Consider the following 26564-nt stretch of genomic DNA (forward strand, 5'->3'; position numbering starts at 1 on the left):
GGTTCCCGACAGCTGCCCAGTTGCACCCATTGGAAAAGTTCCCACTGCCGCATCCCGCACCCCTCCTGACGCGGCTCCCGCTGTCCTTTCTGTCTGTCTCTGTCCCTGGCCCCCTTTGCCTGTCTGTCTTTCTGTGTATCTCCCTGACCCTGTGTCTTTCTTCTTTCCTTTCTGTCTCCCTTCCTCCCTCTGTCTGTCTGTCCAAAGCAGCATTCCATCCCCCTCCCCCCACACCAGTTCCCTGTGCACCTGCCCCTGTGTCTTTCTTATTTTCTTTGTGTTTCCCTTCCTCTCTCTGTCTGTCCAAAGCAGCATTCCATCCCCCTCCATTTCCCTCCCCCCACACCAGTTCCCTGAGCACCTGCCCCTGTGTATTTCTTATTTTCTTTGTGTTTCCCTTCCTCTCTCTGTCTGTCTGTCCGTCCAAAGCAGCATTCCCTTCCCCTCCATTTCCCTCCCCCCCCCCACCAGTTCCCTGTGCAGCAGCATTAGCGTTTCCTCTACCCGCCCCTGTCCCTTCCCCTTCCCCTTCCCGCGGGCCGGACTACAAAGGTGGTGATTCCAGCAGCGCTTTTATCAGTCTCCACACGCTGCTTCGGGCCCTTCTGCCCTGATTTACTCTGGCACGTCCCTGATGACATCATCAGAGACGCGGCAGAGCAAATCAGGGCAGTAGAAGGGCCCGAAGCAGCGTGTGGAGACTGATGTACACGCTGCTTGAATCGCCATTCGGACCCGAGGGAAGAGAAGGGGGTGGGCGGCAAAGGAGAAACGGAGATCGGCGACAGGAGAAACGGATAACGTCGTCTGGCTGCGGTCCGGCTTGTGGAGGCGATCGGGTGGTGACGTATTCGCGCGCATGCGCACTCCTTCGGCCACAGACCTACAGCGCACGGAACACGAAAATAGGACTGCGCATGCGCGAGTTAGCCTTTTATTATATAGGATAAATTAGATTACATTACATTACATTACAATGTAAATAACAATCTTAGTAATTCACTTCTTAGCAATGCAGTAGGAAGTGAGACTAGGCGATAAAACTGCAAAAAAATCATAGTGCCACTGAAAGGTAGCTGGAAAGCAATGACAAATATTCGCAGTCTAAGCAACAAAGTTCATGATCTGCAGGCCCTGATGTTAGAGGCAGACTTTGATGTTGTTGCTATCACAGAAAAGAACAAAGAGAATCACCAAATCATTCCACAGGAAAAATGGAAAACCAAAGAAAGAACAAAACTGTAGAACTGATCGTCTTGATGTAAATCTTCACAAATACAAGCGAAGCAGGTCAATTGGTAAATCCATATAACACACAGTAAAAACAATATGTGGTATGGACCCGACAAAGGCCCCTGACAGGATTGATTCCTACTCCCTCCTGCGGAACCCCCCCCCCCCAGAAGAGAAGTTCTATGCTGTCAGCACAGCCTTCAGGACTTGGTCTGCGCTGGGTGACGGGATAATTGCGCGCCAGACACCAGCGCGCCGACAATCGAGCGCTGACAATTCGGTGCAAGAAAGAAGTGCGCTGCTGGAAAACTTAGTTTTAAAGAGCTCCGACAGGGGGTGTGGGGGGGGAATCCCCTCACTTTACTGCTTAGTGTTTGCGCTGCCATTGGGGGGGGGGCGTGTGGGGTGCAACCCCCCACATTATAGAGAAAACAAAACTTTTCCCCCCCAAAATGGAAAAAGTTCCGTTTTCTCTATAATGGAGGGTTCCAACCCCCCCTCAACAGCAGCGCAAACACTATACAATAAAGTGGGGAGGTTCCCCACTCACACCCCACTTCGGAGCTCTTTAAAACTAAGTTTTCTCGCAGCGCGCTTCTTTCTTGCGCCAAATTGTCAGCGCTCGATTGTCGGCATGCTGGTGTCTCGCGCGCAACTGACTATGAACCTCTGCACTGTGCTCCAGGATGGCATGTTGGCTTTTTCATTTTCATTTCAATTTCTTCTTATGCCACCCTTATCAGTTGCTGATAGGAACCTACTGTGAGCAGACCTGATGGGCTATGGCCCTTATCCGCCGTCATTTTCTATGTTTCTATCACTGCTACTGGAGCTGCTCTTCTCATCAACAGAACCTTTATTATTTTCATCAAGTTAACGTCAAGGTCATGTCTGCCACTTTCAGCCCTGCATGTCTCATGACTGCCTTGAGCAATTAAACTTGGCACTGAATTTTTATTCAATTCCACCTACCTCTGCTTTGTCATTTCCTCTCGTTTATTTGCACGCTTATTTTTTCTCCCCCAAGTGTAAAGTTCTGTGGGTTGAAACTGCTAATGAAGAGGTAGGGATTGTGGGTTTTTCTTCCTCTTGCAGCTCGGCTGCTTTTGCCAGCATGCCTTACACTCTTCTAAGCCTTGGCACTTTTTTTTCTCCTTCTTTCTGCAGATATGATGCCTCAGCACGTCCTTTCTTGCCATTTGAGCAGCAGTATAGTCGTGAAGTGATGTCCAGTGGGGATTCTTCTTCTGGAGGATTCGTCAGCCAGGAGAGCACCATGGAGCGGCACAAACCTGGTAAGACTCTTGGGGGATTGGGGTTTTTTTTTTTGGGGGGGGGGGGTTTAGTTCATGTATTTAAATTTTTGGCATTGCACAGCTGCAACCCTGGGCCTATCTTTACAGGACTTTCCTTACTAAGGAAGTCGGATCTGGTTGAGAATTGAAGTCCTCCCTAATGGAGATCATGCCCTTGTAAGAAGAATATTTATTATTTTTTGTTTTTTTAAAGGAATGAGCATCCTTTATTAGCCATATTCATCATGAGTCATTGTGGGTCTCTATCCCTCAGTGGGTGAAGGTAGAGAATGACACGGTGACTGTTACCTGTGGCTAGCTGTGGGTAACCCTCCGGAACGGGGGAAAAAATCAACTGGTTGCTGCAGGTATGGGGGAGCAGTAAATGGCCTTGACCTCACAGTAAAGGATCTGCAACGAGTTGCCTCCCTTCCTACTCCTCTGGGTCAGCAGCCCCCCTCAAGATCACACATCCAGCAGCAGTCCCCCCCTCGTGAGTTTAGCAGCCACCCTTCCTCCCTATTACAGGTCAAACAGTCCCCCCTCCCTTTCTCGAGAGATGGCTTCCGGGTTAGTCATGTGCAGCGTGCAAGAGCCGCTTTACACATCCCTTCAAACAAGTGCTGCTGAAGGCAGGAAGAAGCAGCTCACCTGGAAAGAGGACTCTTGAGATAACTGGGATCCCCGCTGCCCCGTAAGGCTTCCCTCTTATGTCAGCTCTGACATCGGAGGGAAGCCTTCCGGGTTGGCTTTGACAGAGGGGAACATACCCAGCTGGATGGCAATGAAGGGAACAAGTAAGAGAGAGAGGGGAGAAAGGAGGGCCAGAAGTAGCACGCAACATGGTATGGGCACAAATTTGGGATAAAGGCTGGAAGGCAGGGAGGGGGACATGAACTCAGGACACAGAAGGGAAGGTAGGGGGCATGAACTTGGGACATGAGGGAGGGAATAGAATGGGAGAATTGTTGGGCATGAGTGAGAGGAAAAGAGATGTTACACTTGGGGAAAAGAAGAAAGGAAAATTGTTGGGCAGAGAGAGGAGTGAGGTAGAGATACATGGGAAAGAGAAGGATGAGAGGGAGAAATGTTGGATATGGTGATCGAGGGAGAGGTGTGGCGAGGTGCTGGAGTGGGGTGCTAGAAGGAGAAATGTTGGGCACAGGGCTGTTGGGCAATGGTGAAAAATGCTGCACATGATCTGGGAGATGAGAGAGGGAGAAATGTTGGATGTGTCAGTAGAGGGAGTAGGAGAGATGCACCTTGGATCTCTCTCTTTCCCCACTCCCAATACAGAGGGGGAGGGAATTATGGAATGATGAGATGATGAAGGCAGGGAGATGGATACAGGGGAAAAACTAGAAAGGGACATATAGGAGACATATAGAAGGGAGATGCTGAACATGGGGAACAGTACATACACAGAGATAGAAGATGAATGATGAGCATGGAGAAAGAAGAAATGTCAAATGGTACCCTGGTAAGTGAGTTAACCCTTTCAGGACCATAAGGATCGTAGGCCAATTTTTGTGGTTTTGACGACATTTTTATGGTAAAAAGGGCTTGCAGATGCCAAAAAATTGATTTTTTTTGTGAAATATCATTATTTTTTTTTAAAAAAATCAAACTTCTGGCTTATGGACAGTGTGGCAAGTGAATCTTCTCGTCAATCTGGCAACGACGCTAATGAATGAATGTCGGAACCAGTTTGTTTACATAAAGGCAGTATCATATGGAATCCGTACATATCAAATTTAGAACTGTAGACTATCCCAATCAAAATTTATAGGATTTTAAAGTTATGGGACAAATATGTCCCTTGGTCCTGAAAGGGTTAAGAGAAAACAATAGAAAACGGAGATCACAGCCTGAGACCAACATGATTTGAAGAATAAAATGACGAGACAACAAAAGTTAGAAAAAAATAATTTTATTTTCTGTTTTGTGATTAGAATATATTAGATTTGAAATATGTATCCTCCTAGTTGTACTCCACTAACATTATTCCTGTCATGTGTGACTGTGGTATTCTGTTAGCATGATTTTTCTGTGTAGCATTCTGTAATAATTTTTTCTGTGTAGCATTCTGTAATAATTTGACTTATTCAGTTTTCTCGATAGAGGAGGGGATATTTGTGAAGGGGAGGGGAGACAGGGGTTTTGTTGATCTTTGCTGTGTATTTGTGTTTATAAAATGGCAATTGTACAGAATATTGTTTCTTTTTATACTTTAATAAAATAAGGTCAGTATAAAATCATAACTATTGGAGGCTTCTGCAGATGGGATCAGATGGCTGGCAGGGATGGGGATCGAGCTCGTAGAGATGGGGACTGAACTGGCGGGGACGGAACAGGGCCGAGTTTTAGGGGACAGGGATATATTTTTTCCCTGCGTCATTCTCTAGGTGGAAGGTCAAGGGCTACCTCAGAGGGCCATACACAGAAGATGCCTATAAACACAGCTGCATATTTAAGCTTTGCCAAATGGTAGTCATTAAAGCTACTTTAATGGCAGACTTGGCTACTGGAGAGTAGAACCTGGAGTTACCTTATCTTTTAGGGTGGGACAGACTAGACTTCTCCAATCAGTGATTTGTCCATATGTCTGTTAGCTCTAGAAAGATCCTTCAGTTTTCATGTCTTGGCTTTCCTGTTGAGTGGGAAAGGAGGAAATATGACCCTGAGTTAGCCACTCAGTGTGCCTGATGGCTGTGAGGTGCATCCATCAGTGTATCTGTATGGTGTGCTTTTCACATCCTCAGGATGTTTCAGCTTTTCTCAGCAGTGAGGGGAAGCAACATAAGAGCTCACATAAAGACAGGCTTTTATTTTTATCCTTTTAAAGAAACTTTAAGCCTTTAAGAGATTGCACCCTTAGTGTTGATTTTTCTCACCTAACTGCTTCGCACTGTGCAAGTTTTAGGTGTATTGATTTTATTTTGTTACATGTATTCAGCTCACTACTTTAGGGGAAAAAACAGGCATTGAAAGAATACAAACCTGCAAAATACATAGTACAGATGTGATAAACTGTCCAACACTCCTTGCAAGCACTCCTATCGTGTCTTAAGGAAAGTCTGTTTGCTAACTTAATTTCAGTTTTATAGGGAGTAATTTTAGAAATTAAAGAGCTAAGGCTGATACTGGACAGACTTGCACGGTCTGTGTCCCATATGTGGTGATTTGATGTAGGATTGGGCTGGGTATCAATAGGAACTCCACTAACTTGGAACATGAGGATGTTACTGGCCAGACTTTAGGGTAGATATCCTGCAAACAGGATGGTTGGATAGGCTGGAGTGAGTTTGGACGGCAACTTCAGCATTTGGAACCTAGGACAATACTAGGTGGACTTTACAGTCTATGACCCAGAAATATCAAAGAAGAGACAAGTTAATTTAATCATGTGTTTTTAATGGGCAGATTGGATGGACCGTTCAGGTCTTTATCTGCCATCATTTACTATGTTACTATGATATGCAAAATCCATTTTGCTTGCATTAAAAAGTAGGCAAATGAAAAGAGTATTATTGGGGGCATAGTTTGTATGGAGCAGAGGCAGAGTTGTGATATAATATGCAAGTATTCACATGCACTTTTTTTTTTTTTGGAGTGGGTGTTCATTTGTGCACAGTTGCAGTTATTCCAGGAACTTATGTCTCTCTGAGTCATCTTCCCTGGTTAACCCTGAGCCGGATCCAAGCGATGGTCCCTCATGTTAATCCAATTTGGGGGGTGACTCTCCGAATGTGGACCTCTCTTCGGAACCGTTTATTTTCTGACAGGGTTTATTTTGGGCAAACTCCAGTGGTGGTGGCAGAGGGCTTTACCCCAGGACAGACTGGCGTTAGATATCGGGCTTGGGCCAGGGGAGGACTAGTTTCCTTGTCTGAGGCTTTTCCTCCCGGTAGAGCCGTGTCTAACTCGTGTTGTAGCTTTATTTACCTTTCACATTTTTCTTGTGAATGTGTTTATTATTAACACTAGTCTTTAAGCCCGTTACATTAACGGGTGCTAGAATAGAGTGTCTGTCTGTCTGTGTTTCTTTATCTCTCTCTCCTTGGCTGCTGTCTGTGTCCTGCCAATCAAGTGGAGAAGACTTCATCTAAGGCAAGGCAGATATTGGGTTGTATCAATAGAAGTTTCGTCAGCTGAAAGCCTGAAGTCATAATGCCGTTGTACAGGGCCATGGTGAGACCTCATCTGGAGTACTGTGTGCAATTCTGGAGGCCACATTACAGTAAAGATGTGCGCAGAATTGAATCGGTTCAGCGGACGGCCACCAGGATGATCTCAGGGCTCAAGGGTCTCTCGTACGAAGAGAGACTGAACAAATTGCAGCTCTACACTCTCGAGGAACATAGGGAGAGGGGAGACATGATCGAAACATTTAAGTACCTCACGGGACATGTCGAAGTGGAAGATGATATTTTATTTCTCAAGGGACCCTCGGCCACAAGAGGGCACCCGCTCAAACTCAGGGGCGGAAAATTTCATGGTGACACCAGAAAGTATTTCATCACAGAGAGAGTGGTTGATCATTGGAACAAGCTTCCAGTGCAGGTGATCGAGGCAGACAGCGTGCCAGACTTTAAGAATAAATGGGATACCCATGTGGGATCCCTACGAGGGTCAAGATAAGGAAATTGGGTCATTAGGGCATAGACAGGGGGTGGGTAAGCAGAGTGGGCAGACTTGATGGGCTGTAGCCCTTTTCTGCCGTCATCTTCTATGTTTCTATGTTTCTGTCTCCCCCCCCCCCCCCCCGAGCAAAGCTGTCTGCCCCTAGCACACACCTCCCACCCAAAGCAGCCCCCTTTCCCTCTCCCTATCTCTCCATGGCCCCTTCTGTCTCCCCCCAGCACACCCCTCCCCCAAAGCAGCCCCTTTTCCCTCTCCCTATCTCTCCATGGCCCCTTCTGTCTCCCCCTAGCACACCCCTCCCCCAAAGCAGCCCCCTTTCCTTCTCCCTGTCTCTCCATGGGCCCTTCTGTCTTCCCCCCAGAGTAAAACTGTCTGTCCCCAGCACACCTCTTCCCCAAAGCAGCCCCCTTTCCCTCTCCCTATCTCTCCATGGCCCCTTTCACTCTCCCTCTGGCCCCCTGAATTAATCCCCCTGCTTACCTGGCCTGCTCCTCTTCAAAGCAGGCCGCGATCGTAGTGGCCGGCCCCAGCGAACTTCGCAGGCCGCTCCTCAACCCGGAAGCACGCTCCCCCCGACGCGATCCCTTGCGTCAGAGGGAATGTGCCACCGAGGCTGGAAAACGGCCCACGAGGCCCGCCAAAGCCGGCCACGATCGCAGGCTGGCCCAAAGAGGAGGATCAGCGGCAGTGACAGCAGCGGTGAGCGAGGGCGGGAGGTATGATTCCAGCTTAGTGAGGTGAGGGCGGGAGGTCTGCTGAGCTTCCTTCAGGTTGGTGAGGGCGGGAGGAGGGGCGTGATCATTGGCCGGGTTCTAAAATGGAACACGGCCACAGATCACACACCACGGCCGCAGTAATCACGCTTTTTTAAAAGCGCATGCGCCACTAACCTTTTATTATATAGGATTATAAGTAGACGTTCACTATTTCTGAGTTACTGATACTAATCGTATTAATATTGTAAAACATATGGGATGTGCTTTGTTGAATGTGCCACCTGTGGGGGGGTCCCTCTTAAATTTTGTAAATTGATAGCCATCATTGTGACTGCAGCCCGTCTGGTGCTTGCAGCAGCTTGGCATCAGATATCGACCCCATCTAATGCCCAGGTATTGTATAAAGTAGCTTATGTTTTTCGAATGTCTAAAGTAACAGCTATGAAACATCCTAGAATGCTGGAAGCCATATATTGATTGGTGCGAAAAGACTGGGCTGCCCATGACACTTTGCTAGTACGAAGTGCTCTGCACAGAACTGGGGGGTAGGAGGGTGTTTGTACTGTATGGAGTGATTATTAAGTGTACAGAAGATGGAAGGAAGGAGTCATCCTTATAATGGCCAGATGTAAAGTCCTCATCTGTTCCATACTGACCCAAGACAATGTTGTTGCAAGAGGACATGAAATAACGAGATGAAAAATTCCTGGATAACATGACTGAAAGCTCAGGATGCTAGTTTCCAGCTGCCAGGTTGAAAAAGTAAGAGCTTTGTTGCCAGCCTTTTCTTTGGGGTGCTCAGTGGCACATGTCTTACTCTCCTCTCATTTTAAAGTGCTTTTGGGCAGCTATTTATCATTAGTGATATGTTAAGGGGGACAGAGAACAGCAGTCCTAAGAACACAGAGTAGAGTTGGCTGGGAAGTGGGTTTCCAGGGAAAGCACATGCCATCATAAGCTTGTGATTTACCTGGTATAATACTATGCAAAGAATATCCTTCAGCCATGAGTCGGTGTGAAACCTTGCACTTTCACTCATCACACAGAATCTCTTGCTGCAGTACCGCCAATAAACTAGTAGATGAATTTTATGCAGCTCTACATAGCTGAATGTAGCATGTCCTCCTCTTCAAGTCTGAGGTGTTCTGGGTCACTTTTTCCACTTAGAAGGAACTTTTGTGACATGCCCTCCCAATCATAGCTATTTACAGACATCTTAGTTAAGCACATGTTTCAAAGTTGACTAAGGTGGGTGTGCTCTTGAATTGGAAGCAAAGCTGACATTGCAGGTTTTGGGGCCAAATAATAATTTAGCTACCTTTTAAATTTAAAATGGCTAGTGATAACATGGTATCATTCTGAATATTTTGATCAAGCCAAAGTTACCAGAAACATCCTTATTAGGAGTCATTGTTCACATCCTGATGATACATGGCCTCAACAAAATATGATGAGTATCTAGGGGGGTGTTCTCACAGTTACAAATTTACAGAAACCATTCTCTTTATTTGTGGTTAGTGAGAATAAAGCTTTTGTCTAATAGATTAACATGTTATATCCTCTTATAACTGATTTTGTATGGATAACATAAAGAAAGGAGACTGAATAAGTCAATGGAGCTTGACCATGTTCTGTATTAACAGTAGTGCTTTCCATCTTACTCGGGGGCTGATCCAGAAGGCTGCATGTTGGAGCACTGCTCACTGCACAGCTTATAACAAGAGATTTCCTGCAAAACATTTACCACAGAATGCAGTAATCGAGTATGCAGATTATTGCTGAGTTAAAATCATGGCAGCAATCTGCAATTGTGAAATGTCACCCTTCTGTAATTGTGTGAGTAGTGATTGACTCACTCATTGACAGGAAGAGTGATATTAAAAGGATAAAGAAAGCCATACAGATGAAACCACTGGTATCGGCATCAGGCATTGCTCTCCTTTCCTGAACAGAAACTACAGTTTCAAAAACCCGTGGAGTCTGACACCCCCCCCCTGCACCCCCTCCCCCAAGGTCCTACCTTAAGAGGTAGAAGTGATGCCCACTCGATCCTGCCTCTAGTATCAACATTTTGAAAAATATGAGGGAATTTTTTCCCTTACATGGCAAACTGACCCGCCATTTTTCATGATGACAGTGCCAGAGGCTGAATTAAATGAGCATCGCTCCCGGGGGTGGGTGGGGGGAGCCAGGGAACCTGGAGGGAGGCATCGAGGGGAAGAAGGGGTCCACTAGACACCAAGGAATTCTTTTTTGAAGTTGAGGAGGGATGAGAGCGATTAGAAGGCATTTTAAAGACTGAAGAAGTGATGCCGCTCATATTGAGGGGAGGAATGAGGAAAGAAGTTGGTTGAATTGGGGGTGCCAGTGCAGAAAGCTATTGGGGCAGAGGAATCAGATAGGGCTTCACTGTCCTGGACCCGATGAAAAAATTCCCACAAATAACCACGTCAGAAGTCATGGTTTCCTTCTCTGCATGGCTGTGGAATAATTAATGACTTTATATGCATTCATTTTAATGCAGTATATGGCCATGTATTCCACTTGAGTTAACACCCCCACTAAATCTCTTTCTGCATTGCTCGCCACGTACAGCTGACGGTGGTTTCCAAGTTTGAGGGTTTACTATCACGCCCATAGTGCAAAAACAGCTGGGTGGCTTACAATCTAATCATACATAAAGATATAGGAATAAAGATGGACTTACACGAGGCATGATAGTCACAGGATGGGAGAAACTACAATTACTGAATAGGAAAGTAGGAGACACAAGGAGGGGATGTTATCTAGAGAATGACACGGTGGTTGTTACCCGCCAAAACGGTGACCAAAAAAAAAAGGTCACCGCAAGTTCGGGGCAAGGCCATTCACCGCCCCGTGGAGCAGGGAATGGTAGCACGGGGCGGTGAACAAGAAGTGAACGTGCAGTGAACGAGCGTTCGATCCGGCAGCCCATTCTCTCCCGCCGGCTGTCCATTCATCTCCCTCCCTCCTTTTCCCTTACCTTTTCTTCTTGAAACTGGCGATTTCTATAAGGCTACGAGCTGTAAAACAGCCGGAGCCTTGAAGTTGCGTTGCGTTGCCTGCTGGAAAAAATCTCCTCTGACGCAACTTCATGTTTCCGGTTTCATCGGAGGAGACTTTTCTAGCAGGCAACCCGACGCGACTTCAAGGCTCCGGCTGTAATACAGCTCGTAGCCTTATAGAAATCGCCAGTTTCAAGAAGAAAAGGTAAGGGAAAAGGAGGGAGGGAGGGAAATGCACGGCTGGCTGGCGGGAGGGAGCTACTGGACCACGTGAAGGGTGTTGGGGATGGGGGGATGGAGAGGAGAAGACGCTGAAGACGGGGACAGTGACGGGGCAGTGAAGGGGACGGCAGAGACAGGGACGGGGCGGTAAAAGGACCAGCGGGGATGGGGCGGTGCAGAGGATGGTGGTCCGGGGACGGGACGATGACGGGGCCAAATTTTTACCCGTGTCATTCTCTAATGTTATCATTCCAGGAGCAATTATTCAGTCTGCTTTAAGCAAGTTTGACGTTTATTTAAAATTTGATTGATTGCCCAATCATATATTCAAGGCGATGCACAATTCTAAAAACAGTTTATAGCAATATACAGGGGAACAAAAGTTCATATAGCAAATACATGACTTTCAATACAGACAAGACCAGTACAGGAAGTGGGATAGAAATACAATAATTGGAGGCAAATGATACAATCAAGGAAAATTACAAAAGGAGGGATTTTTGGTTTTGTTTTGTTGTTTTTACGATGTCTAGCAGTCAAAAGCATCTTTAAAAAAGAAAGCATTTCAACTGACTTTTAAATCTGTCAATATTTCTTTGGCAAGGAATTCCACAATTAGGGGGCCACGACTGAAAAAAAACGTATTGTCTTCGTGTATTAATAGTTTAAGTGATGGAACGGTTAGCAAATGTTGTTATGCATATGAACAAAAACTGTTTTCAATTTTGATTTAAAAATATCTAAATCATGCTGTTAGACTCTGCATTAGCCCCTCAGTCTGGTTTATTTGATCTGCAACACCGAACAATAACAAACCGTAAGTGATGCGAAAGAAGGATCATAGTAAGTGTCTATACACAACTAGTGACTTGAATTAAAAGCAAAAACACTGTGCCATATCCAATTCTTGCAGAGCCTCTATGGCATGTGCCAGCACAGTCTCGATTCTCCTCTATGTCTGGAAATGGGGTGAGCAAGCGTCCAGGGAGGCAAGATCACGCCAGTAAGGATTCTCCTCACAGGCACTCCAGAGTGAGTACGGAGCATAGGGTGTTTTTTTTCTTTTCTTTCTGTCCAATTCCTTTCCTGATAATGGAATTTAAAATGTCTTTTCTCTTGAGCCCTACCTCTGCGTGCTGCCTCCTGAAACTGCTTGCTTTTCTGCTTCTAATTTTTTGCCTCTAATTGGAATGTTTCTTTCATTACAACGAGCATATTGATGCCAGGCAATCACAAGAGCAAGAGCTTGATATTCAAAGTGATTTAACCAGGCAGGAGAGCCTCCTTCTCAGTTAAATCTTGACCAAGGGTACTTGATCCATCTAGACAAATAATAAATGTAGAAAAAAAAAAATGAATTCCGTAATAGGATAGAAAAGAGGAAGCTAATGCCCCAACTCATAGTTGATCAACAGGTGCAGTAAGCTTCTTCTTTACAAAAATTGCTTCCCAAAAAATAGCATGCCTTCAACATTTTCTTAAAATTAGACAAATAGCACAATGCCTCTGGCAACTTAATACCCACACTGCAATGGCACCCTCTGGTTAGTTCCATGGCAAAGTAGGGGATTTGCAAACATTGATGATTTGCCTGCATCATTAACTAGACATGTTAGATCACATAAATAGCAGTCATAACTATGCCTGATTTAGCTTTGCAGGTACCACACTGAATATTGACTGTACCTTATGACTGCTGGGCCGTGCCAAACATCCAAATATTTAGTGCCTTAGCCAAATAGATCCCAAGCCTAACAGAAACGCAGATAATCACTGACTGAATATTGACTCCTGAATTTTCAGGGAGTAATCCTTTCTACTTGCATCTGTTCCATTCATCTAGCAGATCTTAACATTTGTACTTTTTGACCTTGCTGAAACAAGGGAAATGGGCCCAACTTTAATCTTAAGATGTTCTGGACAGGTTATGCTAGTTAATGCTTGTCTAAGTTAAGTTGCTCCTCTTTAACTCCTAGTAAGTTTAAAAGGGTGCTTATTATGGAAACACTACTTTCTCATGTTAAAATACAAGGACTAGCTCTACTCAGTAAATGGGCAGTATTTGGATGCACGGTTGCCTGAGATACCGTGTTTCCCCGAAAATAAGGCATTGTCTTATATTAATTTTGGGCCTCAAAAAGGCACTAGGTCTTATCTTTTTCATGTACAATGTTCATCTCTCCCTTCCTCTCCTCCACCCCAATTCTTCCTATTTCCCTTCTCTCCCCCACATGTGCAGCATCTTTCCTCCCCTCTCACCCATCCCTTCTGCAGTATCTTTCTATCCCACTCTCCCTCCCATCTCCCTGTGCAGCAGAACCCTTGCAGCTTCTATCCCTCCCCTTGTGCTGCAGAACCCTTCAACTTCTATCCATCCCTCTCATCCCTTGTGTGGCAGAATCCTTGAAGCTTCTATCTCTCCCATCCCCCTGTGCAGCATCTTTCTATCCCTCCCATCCCCCCCCCCCCCCCCGCTGCCACCGCACACCCCTGCTGACCCTTTCATCTTTCCCTCCCATGCAAACTCCATCTGCAAGTCAAAATATCTGAAAACAAACGGCAGTGTTGACAGCACAGGCTGGATCGTGGCCTGCCTTTCTCACGTTCGGGCTTTCCTCTGCCGCATCACTGATGATGTCATCAGCAATGTGGCACAGAACGGCCGAGCATGGGAAGGGCAGCTTGTGATGCTGCCGACACTGCCGTTTGTTTCCAGGTATTTCGGCTCGCGGTCGGGGTTCGCATGGGAGGGAGAGATGGAAGGGTCGGCGGGGGAAAGCGCTGCTGCTGGAGACTAAGGCTTATTTTGGGGGGTAGGGCTTATATTAAGACCTACCCCAAAAATCATGCTAAGGCTTATTTTCAGGGAAACATGGTATGTATGATGCTTCATCCTAGGGAGACAGCATGTGCTTTGAAGTTCCCATGTGAAACTCTGCTTGTGTGTTTTTCAGGGTGAAACCCAGTACTCAAGCCATTCCAGCAGCAACACACTTTCGAGCAACGCCTCCAGCAGTCACAGCGATGAGCGATGGTTTGATACACCAGAGCTCACCGAGAGCGAGCAGGCCCCTGCGTCCAAAGGAGGCTCCAGCGACAGTGGAATTGACAGTTCCCTCTACACCTCCAGCCCTAACTGCATGGCCCACAAGCCCAGCCGATCCAGAGACAAAGCCAGCTATCCTGGCCAACATGAAAGTAGTGGATGGCTAGCGGACAAAACACCGTACCAGTTGGAGAAGCGAAAGCAAGCTGCTTCCATCATTAACAAAGCATACAGGCCCAAAATGCATACCCCAACAACTAACACCCCTAGCAGCAGTGGAGGTGACATGTGTAAGCAAGGAAGGTAATGAATCAAGGGTAAAAATGTGGTAGTTTCTTAAATAACAATACTCATACCATGTAGGAATGAAAATACCTAAAGTAACTCCAATGGTTGCATCAACCAAAGCATACATCAATGAATCTAGCTAAGCTTGGTTTTTTTTTCAGAAGGAATAGACCTTGCATTGTCAAAACATTTGCTTTTGTGACTCGATGAATATGCTGCCATTTAGACTCCTATTTCTTTCTTCAGTCAAAAAAAAAATCTCCTTTTACAACAGCTTGGAAGTGTACTCAAAATAGCACTTCAGTGAACACCCAAAATTTTGGATCAGGTATTTGCATAGAAGTGCCATTTTGAGCACTTATTGAATGAGCACACATTAAAAATGGCTTTGTGCCCTGAAGAAGCCAGAGGGTGAAATGGGTAGACTCCTTTTGAGACTAATTCATAGAGAGACGTGCTTGGTTTGATATATTTAAAGTTTGCACTTCAAGATTTAAAAAAAAAAAAAAAAAAGAGGTATGTTGAGACTAGTGAAATGGTAGCACATTCACTGGGTCACAAAAGCAAATGTTGTGATAGTGTAAGGCTAGCCACTAATTGCTGAAGTCATTTCTTCTTGGAAAAAAAAAAATAGCTCGGCCAGACCCATTGTTGTATGACTTAGATAATGACAAGCAACCATTCAGCATCCACTAGCTGTAAACTTGTTCTGAACAGCTTTTGTGCTTCTAGAATAAAGACTTGTAGATAACTGAATGGTACAGAGACAATGATGAATACATTTGTCATTTGTGAGAATTTTAAATTCAAAAATTTTGACCCCTGTTGTTTGAAGTTATGTCACGTCTTGAGCACTCAAGATAAAGTTCTTTATACTTGAAGACAGAGAGTCAGATCCGGTCAGTGAATTCCATGACACCCTTCAGGTTTCCCACCATATCTCCACTTACTTTCACTTCACAGTACTGGCAGTGAGTGGATCCACTGCATAAGATCAGTCTATTTCCATGAGTACTTCTTAAAATGTGTCCATCAGAATAATTCATGTGTGCTGGTTCAGTAACTGTTTTGTTACCTGCTAGGGCAAAACCACTCTGATATAAGGAGAGAGAAGAATAAGCAAAATGCAGATGTTTGTATTTTATTGTGACCAAGTCTTTCTTTTTTTCTATAAAATTTTTCTGTTTTAGTAATCTTAGTTTGAGACCTGCTTACCTGCCTCAGGCGTACAAAACTCCAGTGTCTGAAAATCCTAGGCCCACTCGCATGTCTCAGTCCAGCTCCTTCCAGCTCTCCTCCTCTGTCCCCAAATCCTTCTATTCCAAAAAGCCTGTGAGAAACCAGCATCCGACAGGTTGGAAGAAGTCTGACGACGCTCATGCAAGACCTGTGACCTTTACAGACCCCAAGAAGTAAGACTCCCTTAGCTAGCACACAATACAATGTTTTCATTGGCTGATAGGGAAACCTTCAGATAACCAGCTGAAGCAGAGCTTTCTTGGTGACTGCTTTTAACATCAGAAACTCATTTGTAGAAATTGAGAGGCTTCCCTTTTCAAAGCTGTGTTGAGGTGTTGGAATATGCAGCCACAAGAACTCGATCTACATTCTCCTAAGTTTTGTTCTGAAATTCTTGGTCTATTTTGATGTCCATTTCTCATTATGGAATTATCTAGTCCTGTATTTCGAACTCCTGGCCTGAACATACTAGATTTTACTTTCATCCCTGCTTTTCCAAGTTTGGCCAAGTTTGCTCAGGTTATTTTACCATTTCCTCCAAAATCCCTGTGTCTTCTATTCATGCTGTTATCATCTCCAAGATACAAACCTTGGCGATATCCATTAGCTATTGAAGCAGGATAAAACATTTACCCTTTTCTTCCTACTTTCTTTCACAGTAAGAGCAAGATGCACTGGGAGGGAAGATTTTGTGAAATGGACCTTAGATTCTTAGGTCTAAATACACTAAGAGTATTGGTAAGACTGTGGGTCTGCACTGATCTGATTTTTTTGGCCAATTCAGAAAGAGATATTGATGTACTAAAAAGTTTGCATGCAAATGATTCTCACATGGAAGTTTGTCATAATCCCTGGCTCTCTGATCCGATGGATAATTGTAAGCACGACTCTCACACATTCGCAGAGCTGGTTTAGGATGCCCAAACAGCTGAGAGGCAGGGGAAAGCCTCCTGCCACTCAGCTGTTCAGGGCAGGAAACTTTTTTTTTTAATGGGCACAGATGCTGTGAGTGTTACACGTACAATATCTGCCCCATTTTTAAAAAAAAGCCCCGCCTCCCTTTCCAATGACAGCCCTCCCCAACAAACGCAGCAACGGAAATCCCCCCACCCCCGCGCTAGTGAAAATCAGCAGGAAGGGATGGCTGTTCCCTCCTACCATTGCCCTTCCCCCTGTGAGACAAAAATGGCAGGAAGGATGCCCACTCCCTCCTGCCATGCCAGCCCCACCTCCCCCACATGAGAAAAAATGGCAGAAGGGATGCCCACTCCCTCCTGTCATTGCGACCTTCCCCCCCCCCCCCCCGGGGTGGCGCAAAACCGAAGGTCCACTCCTGCATCAGGCGCCTTTCCTAACTTCCCCCTTCCTGGCCTCCTCACTGGAGGCCCCCAACACCCCCCACTCCCCTTACCTCTTCAGAGAGCAGGAGGGAAGCTCAGTCTACCCTGCTCATAGGCTCGCCAGCCCAAATTGGCTGAACATTCCCTTGGGAGGGTCCTTAGGTGTCTGAGCCAATCACGACCTTAAGCTCCTCTCTCTGTATCCCAGGATACAAGGAAGAGGATTCTAAGGCTCTGATTGGCTTAGTTCCCCCCCTCCTTGTAACAAAGAGAGAAAATAGAAAGGTTTCCTGCCCCGAACAGCTGAGTGGCAGGAGGCTTTCCCCTGCCTCTCAGCTGTTCGGGCATCCTCTGCCAGCTTTGCGCATGTGTGAGCCGCTCTTACAGTGATTGGAGAGTCGGGGATTATGGCAAACATCCACATGAATCATTTGCAGGCAAACTTTTTAGTACATCAATAGCTCTTTCTGAATCGGCCAAAAAATCAGATCAGTGCAGACCCACACGGTCTTACCGATCCTCTTAGTGTAGCTAGGCCTGAAACATGCACAAAACTCACCATAAATTTAACAATCATCGCTAAACCAGTTTTAATCAACTTAGCGATGAAATATTGCATCTATCAATGCCCAAAATGGCAATTCTGTTACGTTCCTTCCGGGTTCTATATGCTAGGGTGTTCAGTCTCAACCCACAATCTGGGAGTTGCAGAAATCCAACTCTTTTCTGAGGTCATGCTCCAGCCCCCTTAGCCTGAAAGCTAGCAAACATATCCAGTTACAATTTCTGCAAGCAATATGTGCAGAAGTCTTTTGTAGTTGCTCTGCTTTTTCTTGGGGGGTTTTCGCTTAAAGTTCGCTTTCTCGGTGGCTTCAGTGCCTTCAGATCCCTTTCCGGTGGTCTCCTATTAGAGGAAAGGACGCAGTCCCGTGGTGCCAGACTGCTGCTTTACAGAAAAACTTCTATGGATCTGTGGAGCCAGCTGCTGTGTGCCACCCTTCTTAAACTCGGGGTCTATTCCCCTGGGAGTTTGCTGGCCCGCTGACCTTGTCATGGGTTTCAGAGTGCAAGCTATATGTGTCTGGAAGGAAACCCACCCACGTTTCAAGGTGCAAGCTGACTTTCTTCCCGCCCCCGACTGCATGGCAAGGATCCGTGGGGGCGGAGGTCAAAGTCAGTGGCCAGCCGACTGGCAGTCTGGAGATCTTCATCTCTGATCATTTGGAGAAGTTTCTGAGGCAGAAAATCTTTTCTCTCCATTCAGCTGCTGTTAAAAATGTCAACAGGCAAGGCACTGCAGAACTGTGGGTACACCTCCATTACCTCTTATGGGAACTTTGGGGGTGACTGAACAATTTAAAAGTCATTTTTCATAGTTTCTTTGGGTAGGGATCAGGTACCCCACTTCCCTAGACCTCAATTGCTATTTTTATTTTGGGGTTTTGTTTATTTTTGCTGTTTTTGGTGCAAATTCGCTGGCAGCAGTCATCTTAGATTTTAAATGATCTTTTTTCAAAGTTTTATTTCTGCCTCAATACCCTCCAATTTGTTTAAAAATAGCTTGGGATGGATTCTCCAGCACCTAATCTGCTGGATGTGTGTATTTATTTGGCTGGATTGGCACCAGATCAGTGACTATGTAACGCGTGCCCTAGTGCGCTGGAGGAGGGGACGGAAACTTTGGACTTCACTTCCTCTGGGTACTCTAAGACTGGGGAGCCGGCCTGGGTCCATGACTTGGAAAAAATTCTCACCCAGAGAGTTCTGGAGTCTGGTGCAAAATGCCTGCATTCTTAGATTGGGGACTTTTATGGCACGACATGTGTGCCTCAACAGAGCCCTACCATGGTTGCTGGGTGTGACTTTTCTCTTGATTTTATTCGGCTTCTCTGTAAAGCGTATTCTTCAGTCCCCACTCGTTTGACGCAGCTGGCGGGCACGTCTGGTCTTTCTCAGCCTGTTGTGCTGGTAGCAGAGCTTCCTGTTCGGGAGTCCTCTCGTCCGACTGTGGCAGACCTCGATTGCAGTGGTTGCCATTCAGATATTATGCCTCTTCTGTCTCCTGACACTGCTTTTATATAGGATAGGGCTGCTATTCTCACCAGGAATAGTCACCTTGGCCGCCCTGGGAGTCTGGATTTGGGGGCTGATCCTTCTATCTGCAAACCTTTTAAGTGAGGTTATGTGCACCTTTTTTATTGCTGCTGTTCTGAAAGAGCTCAATTTGGATTCTCCACCTTCCACTTCTCAGGCCTTGGCCAGGGACCGTTCTCAGGTGCCTTTTTCTATCCCATCTCCAGCTCCTTGGTCTGGTTACAGAACAATGTGATACCCCAGACAGCTCTTTCTGACCTTTTAATACTATATCTAAGCTTTATCCCCTGGCTCTTGATTTTCAGCAGGTTTTTGTAAAGCCTAAGGTAGATTCCGCTATCAGGTGCACAGCCCTCCCTAGTGATGAGGGAGTGATGCTTAAGATTTCTCAGGATCGCAGGGTGGATATTGTGTGTGTGTGAGGGGGGGTGTTGAAAAGCCTTTTGTAGTGGCATCTATAGGTATCAAAGCGGTGGTGGCCGTTTGTTTTATGACGTGAGCCTGTCATACCTGACTCCGCAGTGCATCATCTGTGGAGGTGCATGCCTGCCCTCCACTGGTGATGGATGGTGTGGATTATGTGGCGGACACCCTTTATGATCTCATTTGAATTCTAAGTAAAGTCTCTGCTTATGCAATGTCTGCGCGCCGGACTCTTTGGATTCGTCTTTGGGCTGGGGACGTTGCCTCTATGAGCAGTCTTTCTTTCAAGGACCAGCTTCTTTTTTGGTGAAGATCTAGATGATCTCATCAGTGTTGCCTAGTGCCGCCCTAAGTCTCCCCCTGTGAACAAGTTTTGCCGGACGTTGGGAGCAGATCATAGTGCTTTTATTCCTCCTGCAGGTGTCGTCAGGGATCTGCAGGTTCTTCCTCCCAGAGTTATTCCCAGGGCTACGCCCCCATTACAACAGTTCCAATTCCAGGCGTCCTCAGGCCTCAGATTCCCGTGCAGCAGCTGCACCTCAACAGCCTCGATGCCACCAGGGGTCAGGTGGGGGGGGGCTTTTTCATATCAGAGCCGACTTCTCAGTTTTATCAGGAGTGGTCTTGACTTTCATCAGATCCATGGATGCTGGCCATCATTCAGGAGGGACATAAGTTAGACCTTTTTTGCTTTCCTCAAGATTTGTTTCTGGACTCCAGCAGGTTGGACGGAGAAGGAGTCCAGGGTCTGCGATACTCTGCAACATCTCTTAGACATTGGAGCGATGGAACCCGTTCCAGAACTTGAATCGACAACGTCCACAGAAAGGATTGGAGACCCATTCTGGACCTACAGTCGGTCAATCGCTTCTTGTGGATTCCTCATTAACACATGGAAAAAGAGCACATAGTGATAGCTGAGGTCTCTCCAGGAGAATTTTTGGTGTCCTTGGATCTCACAGAGGCTAGCTAGCCTCCATATTCCGATCTACTCAGACCATCATAGGTTTTTCTATTCTGCAACAGCATTTCCAGTTTGCAGCTCTGCTTTTTGGCCTCGCAATTGCGCCCCGCTCTTTCACCAAGATGATGGCAGTTGTGGTGGCTTTTCTCTGCTGGCAGGGATCTAGATCCATCCTTTCTTGGACAACTGGTTGCTCTGGGATCTGTCTCACCAGGAGTGCGAAAGTGCGGTGGAGGTGGTGGTTCTCTGCTGCAGGCAATGGCAACTTCAGTACAAGCCGTTGTTCAACCTCCCAGTCCCTGGAGTATCTGGGTCTTCTCTGCGACACCAGACAAGGTCATGTGTTTCTTCCTGAGGTGCTCAGACAGAAACTTCAACAACAAATCAGAGATCTCCCAGTCCATCCGGCTCCCACTGCCTGGCATTATCTGCAGGTTCTGGGGTCAATGGCAGCTTTGGAGGTGGTCCCCTGGATCAGAGCGCACCTGCACCCTTTACAGGAATCCCTTCTCTCTCAGGGGTCTCTGCTGCATCATCCCCTTCAGATGCCACTCCTCTGGAAGGTGCCAGATTGCAGCAGCTTAAGCTGGTGGTTTTCGGGGATGGCTCTCTCTTCTTTGGAATTTCAAGTGGATGTCTCTTATGATGGATGCCAGCCTACTGCTGGGTTGGAGTGTTCACTGCGGGGACCACTCCATTCAGGGACAGTGGACTCCTTGGCCGAAACATTGATCGATCGATCTATCATCTGGAGCTTCATGCAATTCGGCTAGCGCTACTTACTCTTCAAACTCTTCTGGAAGGGAAAGCGGTTTGAGTATTCTCTGACTTCCACAGCGGTGGCATACGTAAATCATCAAGGGGGTACAAGAGGCGCTGCCTTGGGCCAGGAGGCTCGCATGCTGTTCCGATGGGTGGAAGTATATCTTCTGGTTTTCTTGGCAGCCCCATGTGGCCAGAGTCATTACTGTTTAGGCAGACTTCCTCAGCCAACAGGTCCTGGACCCAGGAAAATGATTCCCCTTGCGAAAGGCATTCCATCTGATCGTACAGCGCTGAGGTCAGCCCCAGATGCACTTGGTAGCTTCAGCAGAGAACTCAAAAGCCAGGCACTTTTTCAGTTGATGAACACAGCGTGGAAGCCTAGGGCTGGATGCCTTGGTTTAGATCTGGCTGGCTCCCGAGCTCTTGTGCCTGTTCTCTCTGTGGCCTCTGGTCAGTTGGGTGATCCTCTGGATAGCGACACATTCCAGTCTTGTGATTCTAGTGACTCCGGATTGGCCTCGTCGCCTGTGGTAGGTGGATCTTGTCCATCTTCAGCGGGATGAGACTCTTCAGCTCCCTCTTCATCGCTACCTTCTTGGGGGCCGTTGCCCATAGAGAACCTACGGCGCTTTGGTCTTACGATATGGCTCTTGAGTGCTCAGCCTTGATGCAGCGTATTTACTCAGATGTAGTTATTTTGACTCTTTTGCACTCGAAAAAATCCTCTACTATGGCTGCTTATGCCAAAGACTAGAAGGCTTTCCAGCAATGGTATACTAAAGACCAGGTGGAACCTGAGAGGGCTCCCATTTCAGTGGTCCTAGCTTTTCTTCAGGCAGGCCTAGAGAACGGTTTAACGGTGGCTTCCCTTAAAGTTCTGGTTGCAGGCTTTTCATGCCTTAGAGCACGAGTAGGTACTAGTTCGCTTTCTGCTCATCCAGATGTGACCAGGTTTATGAGAGGGACTAAAGAACTGAGCCAACGGCGCAGGGGTAAAGAATAAATCTGCAAAATGAGAGAACTTTACTTTGTGGAACTTTACTTTGTGGAAACCAGCCACTTCTCCTGCTCACCTCATTGGCAATAACCCACCCTCACTCACACTAAAGTTATTTTATTTGTACTATCAATTGATTCTGAGGAATTTAGCCAAACTTTAACAGCTTTATATTTATGTAAAAGCATCTGGGTTCAGTTTAGAGCACAGAATCGGCAGACTAATGCAAGCAAAAGATATAAAGCCAAAATATGTTTGTAGTTTTCTTTTTACTTATCTTTGGTATTGCTTTTCTTGCCAAAAGACCGTGAACTTCAGACCATTGCTTTACAAAAAATAGCCTCTTCATGAAGCAATGGTCTGAAGTTCACGGTCTTTTGGCAAGAAAAGCAACACCAAAGGTAAGTAAAATGAAAACTATAAACATTTTGGCTTTATATCTTTTGCGATTTTACGTGCCACTCTGCTTGTTTCAAGCCATTTTCAGGTTTTATGCTCAAAGACACGTACATTGTTTTGTTCATATTTTTATCTTTGTACCCTACATCATCCGGACCCCTGAGGAAGGCGGTCTCGCTGAAACACGGACCGTGTAGGGTCCGTCAGGACAACCATACGTGTATTACTAATTCAGACTTTTATTTGTATTTTTATTGTGAAGAGCGATTAAAATCATCCTTCAGGTTTGAGAGGGACACTTCGTTTGCGACCTCCCTTGCGTCATCTTTTCCCTTCTTGAAATCTTAACATCATTCTTCAAGGCCTTCGAGCCATTGAAAGATGCTGATCTTCTGGATCTAGCAATCGAGGCTGTCTTTCTAGTCGCCATTGTCTCGGCACAGCGTGTATTGGCGCATCAGGCTCGTTTGTGCAGGGAGCCCTTTCTCCATATTACGGACAGGCTCTTGCGTATGTTGGATGTCAGGGGAGTCTTGCTCCATTAATTGGGGAGGACTAATGATTTCAGGCTGTCTTGATCACCTTTTTGTCCGGTCTGCTGTGCCTCGCCATGGTCAGCCGACATTCAACCACTCGATGGATTTGAAAGGCTATTTCCGCAACTTGCATCGTACGCAACGAGCAGCTGCCGGTTTCTCTAAAGGCACACTTGAGTGTTACGTCGTGGGCAGGATCTCTCACGTTTCATCTCAATGAAATTTGTAGGGCAGCTACCTGCTCCCCTCTTCATACCTTTACTCAGTTTTTTTGAGTGGATGTGGCGGCTCAGTTTGATGCCGCTTTTGGGACCTTTGATTTTGAGGACAGACTCTTCTGTCCCTCCCTAGATGCTGCCATTGCTTTGGTACGTCACCTAGTGTATGGATTCTGAAAGGGACATAACAGAATGAAAGATCAGGTTTTTACCTTCGATAATCTTCTTTCTGTTAGACCAGGCCTGCACAACGCTGGTCCTTGAGGGCCAAATCCAGTCGGGTTTTTGGGATTTCCCCAATGAATATGCATTGAAAGCAGTGCATGCAAATAGATCTCATGCATATTCATTGGGGAAATCCTGAAAACCTGGCCTGATGAGGGCCGAAGTTGTGCAGGCCTGTGTTAAACCCTATAGGATTCCATACAACACGCCTCTCTGTGTACACTCAGTGATTTGGAATAGTCTGCTTCTTTCTGTCTTGAACACTTTCTAGCCAGTTGACAGATCCTGTGGGCACTTCCACTTCTGTGATTGTTTACCGGAAGGCTGTCTTACATGGGTGCTCTTGCACACACAGGTTAGTTCTACATTGTTCCTCAATGTTTTGCTGGAATGCCTTTGTGCCTGTTTATTACTCGTTTCATGTTTTACAGAGCAGACCAGTTCAAGACTTTTGTGTTGCTGGGGATCTTCTCATGGATTTGTACTTAACTGGATGTATTTACTAGCTCTCAGGCTAAGGGGGTGGAGCACATGCTCAGAAAAGTGTTGGATTTCTGCAACTCCTGGATTGCATGTTGGGATTGACCACTCTAGTTTATGGAATCCTACAGGGACTAACAAAAAGAAGATTATCGAAAGTAGAAACCTAATCTTTCAATCGCAGCCTCTGATAATCGTATGTAAATACATTGCAACAAGCTCGTCAATATTAAAATAAACATTCCAATCGATGCTCACATGATGCACAAAATGAAGCACCAGTTTTTAACGCTACAAAATCTCCTAAAAGTCTGGCGGTGCCTGTAGCAATAAAAAAGTGCTGAACAGCAGCTTTTTATTTTTTTTTAATGGGCATAGATGTTGTGTCTGTTATACACGCACAATATCTGTTCCCATTAAAAAAATGTTTTTAAGTTATGCTGGGACCCACACCCACCCTTCCCCTCCATCCCCCCCCCCCTCCACACACACACACACCAGCCCACACCCCCTAAACTTTAAAAAATAAAAAAAATCAGCAGAAAGGAAGCACACTCCCTCCTTCCTTGGCCACCTAGAGCCCCCCCCCCAAACCTCCATCCTCCCCCACACCTTTTAAATGGAAGATTGGCAAGAGGGATGCTCACTCCCTGCTGCTGGGGCACCCCATGAACCCCCAGCATCCCACCCAGAACTCCTGACATCCCCCTCACAATCCCATACCTTTTAGATGAAAATCTGGTAGGAGGGATGCCCACTCCCTCCTGTCACCGGGCCCCCCTTCGCGAACCCCCGACACCCCGCTCCCATGACCCTGTACCTTTTAGATGAAAATGCAGCAGGAGGGATGCTCACTCCCTCCTGCCAACAGGCCTGCCTCTTCAAAATAGCATGCCTTCCCCTTCCTGGTGCATCCTGGGATGCACTGGGAGGGCTCCTAAGACTCAGATTGGCCAAGGTACCTAATGCCCCTCCCATAGGAGTAGCCTTAGGTATAAGGCCCCTTCTCAGTGCATCCTGGAATGCACTGGGTAGGACCTAAGATTCTGATTGGTTCAGGCGCCAAGTTCATAAGAAGTTGACTGTAATGGAGCTATTGAGTTTACCTGGTTATTTTGACCAAGCGCTCAACACATTTCATGATTACAATTATGAAACAAAAAAAAATTGGCAAAAGACAGTACTAGAAAGGAATTGCACAGAAAAAGTAAGTATGGTTTTCAAAGCTAATGCCTTTGTTGACACTGCCCTGTATGCCGCATTAGATAAAAACAAAAGACTGTGGATGTTCTGGAAGATGATTTATTATTTGCTCTTCATAATAAAAATACAAATAAAGTCTGAATTTGTAATACACGAACGATTGTCCTGCCGAACCCTACACGGTCCGTGTTTCGGCGAGACCTCCTTCCTCAGGGGTCTATTTGATGTAGGGTACAAAGATAAAAATATGAGCTAAAAACAATGTATGTGTCTTTGAGCAGAAAAACAAAAATGGCTTGAAACAAGCAGAGTGATGCGCCTCATTAATCAAAGGGGATAGAGAAAGTAAAATATGTCAGATGTATAGATTGGGAACAAGAAGCAAACCTTTTGCAGAAGAAAGGATGCTGTAGAGGGGAATGGTTCTCCAAGGAAGTAGGCTTAGGAGCTCACTGGGAAATGGAGTTCTGCATGGAAAGGGTAGTAGATATGTAGAATGCGTACTCAAGAAAATTAGTTTTGTGTGCTGTTAATTCTGTGTTAATCACCCGTGTTTGCCACAGATATATAGAAAGGCTTGTGGACCACTCATTGGAGATGTTTGAAACAAAAAAAAAAAAGTATAAGAAATTCAGGAAACCGCCAAATAAAGGATTCCTAATGAGGGGTATGTGATGTGGGATAAATTAGACGAGCCTGATACCCCTCTTCTGCTATTCTCTGATGGTTGAGAAAGTTGTAGTAATAATATAGTACAGCTGGGGCAAGGGGTGATTAGGATAAAACAGTGTCTCTTAAACTGTGTGCCAGGGCACAGTGGGGTGCCTTAAAGCGATTCTGGGTGTTCCAGGAAGATTCTAGAATTTAACTTTATTTTTTAAAATTCCCTTCATAAGTATATCCTAGAACAGTGTTCTTCAACCACCGGTCCCTGGACCAGTGCCGGTCCACAGAAATTTCCTGCTGGTCCACAGGGCCAGCACGTGCATCAGGCCCAAAACAGTGTTCTTCAACCGCCGGTCCACGGTGCGATCGATGCGGCATTATCTTCGAGCCAGCTCCCTCTTCCTAACTAATTCAGTGCACAAAGCCACAGGCAGTAGCTCCTACGGGCATCCTGCATCTGAACCGGAAGCCTTCTCTCTGTCATTGCAACATCAGAGGGAAGGCTTCCAGATTAGGCATGGGACGTGCAAGGTGCAATTAGTACT

The 26564-nt window shown here is 46.1% G+C and overlaps 1 protein-coding gene across 1 annotated transcript in view; it reads left to right on the plus strand.

Annotated features, from left to right (window-relative positions):
• SIPA1L3 (signal induced proliferation associated 1 like 3) overlaps positions 1 to 26564 on the plus strand; it is a 485058-nt gene that overhangs the window by 429510 nt on the left and 28984 nt on the right. The window contains 4 exon segments of the mRNA XM_033954455.1: positions 2401 to 2528; positions 12050 to 12168; positions 14091 to 14485; positions 15661 to 15882. Coding sequence (XP_033810346.1) covers positions 2401 to 2528; positions 12050 to 12168; positions 14091 to 14485; positions 15661 to 15882 — 864 coding nt within the window.

The sequence above is a fragment of the Geotrypetes seraphini genome, chromosome 8 (assembly GCF_902459505.1).
Source record: "Geotrypetes seraphini chromosome 8, aGeoSer1.1, whole genome shotgun sequence".
Lineage (NCBI taxonomy): Eukaryota > Metazoa > Chordata > Amphibia > Gymnophiona > Dermophiidae > Geotrypetes > Geotrypetes seraphini.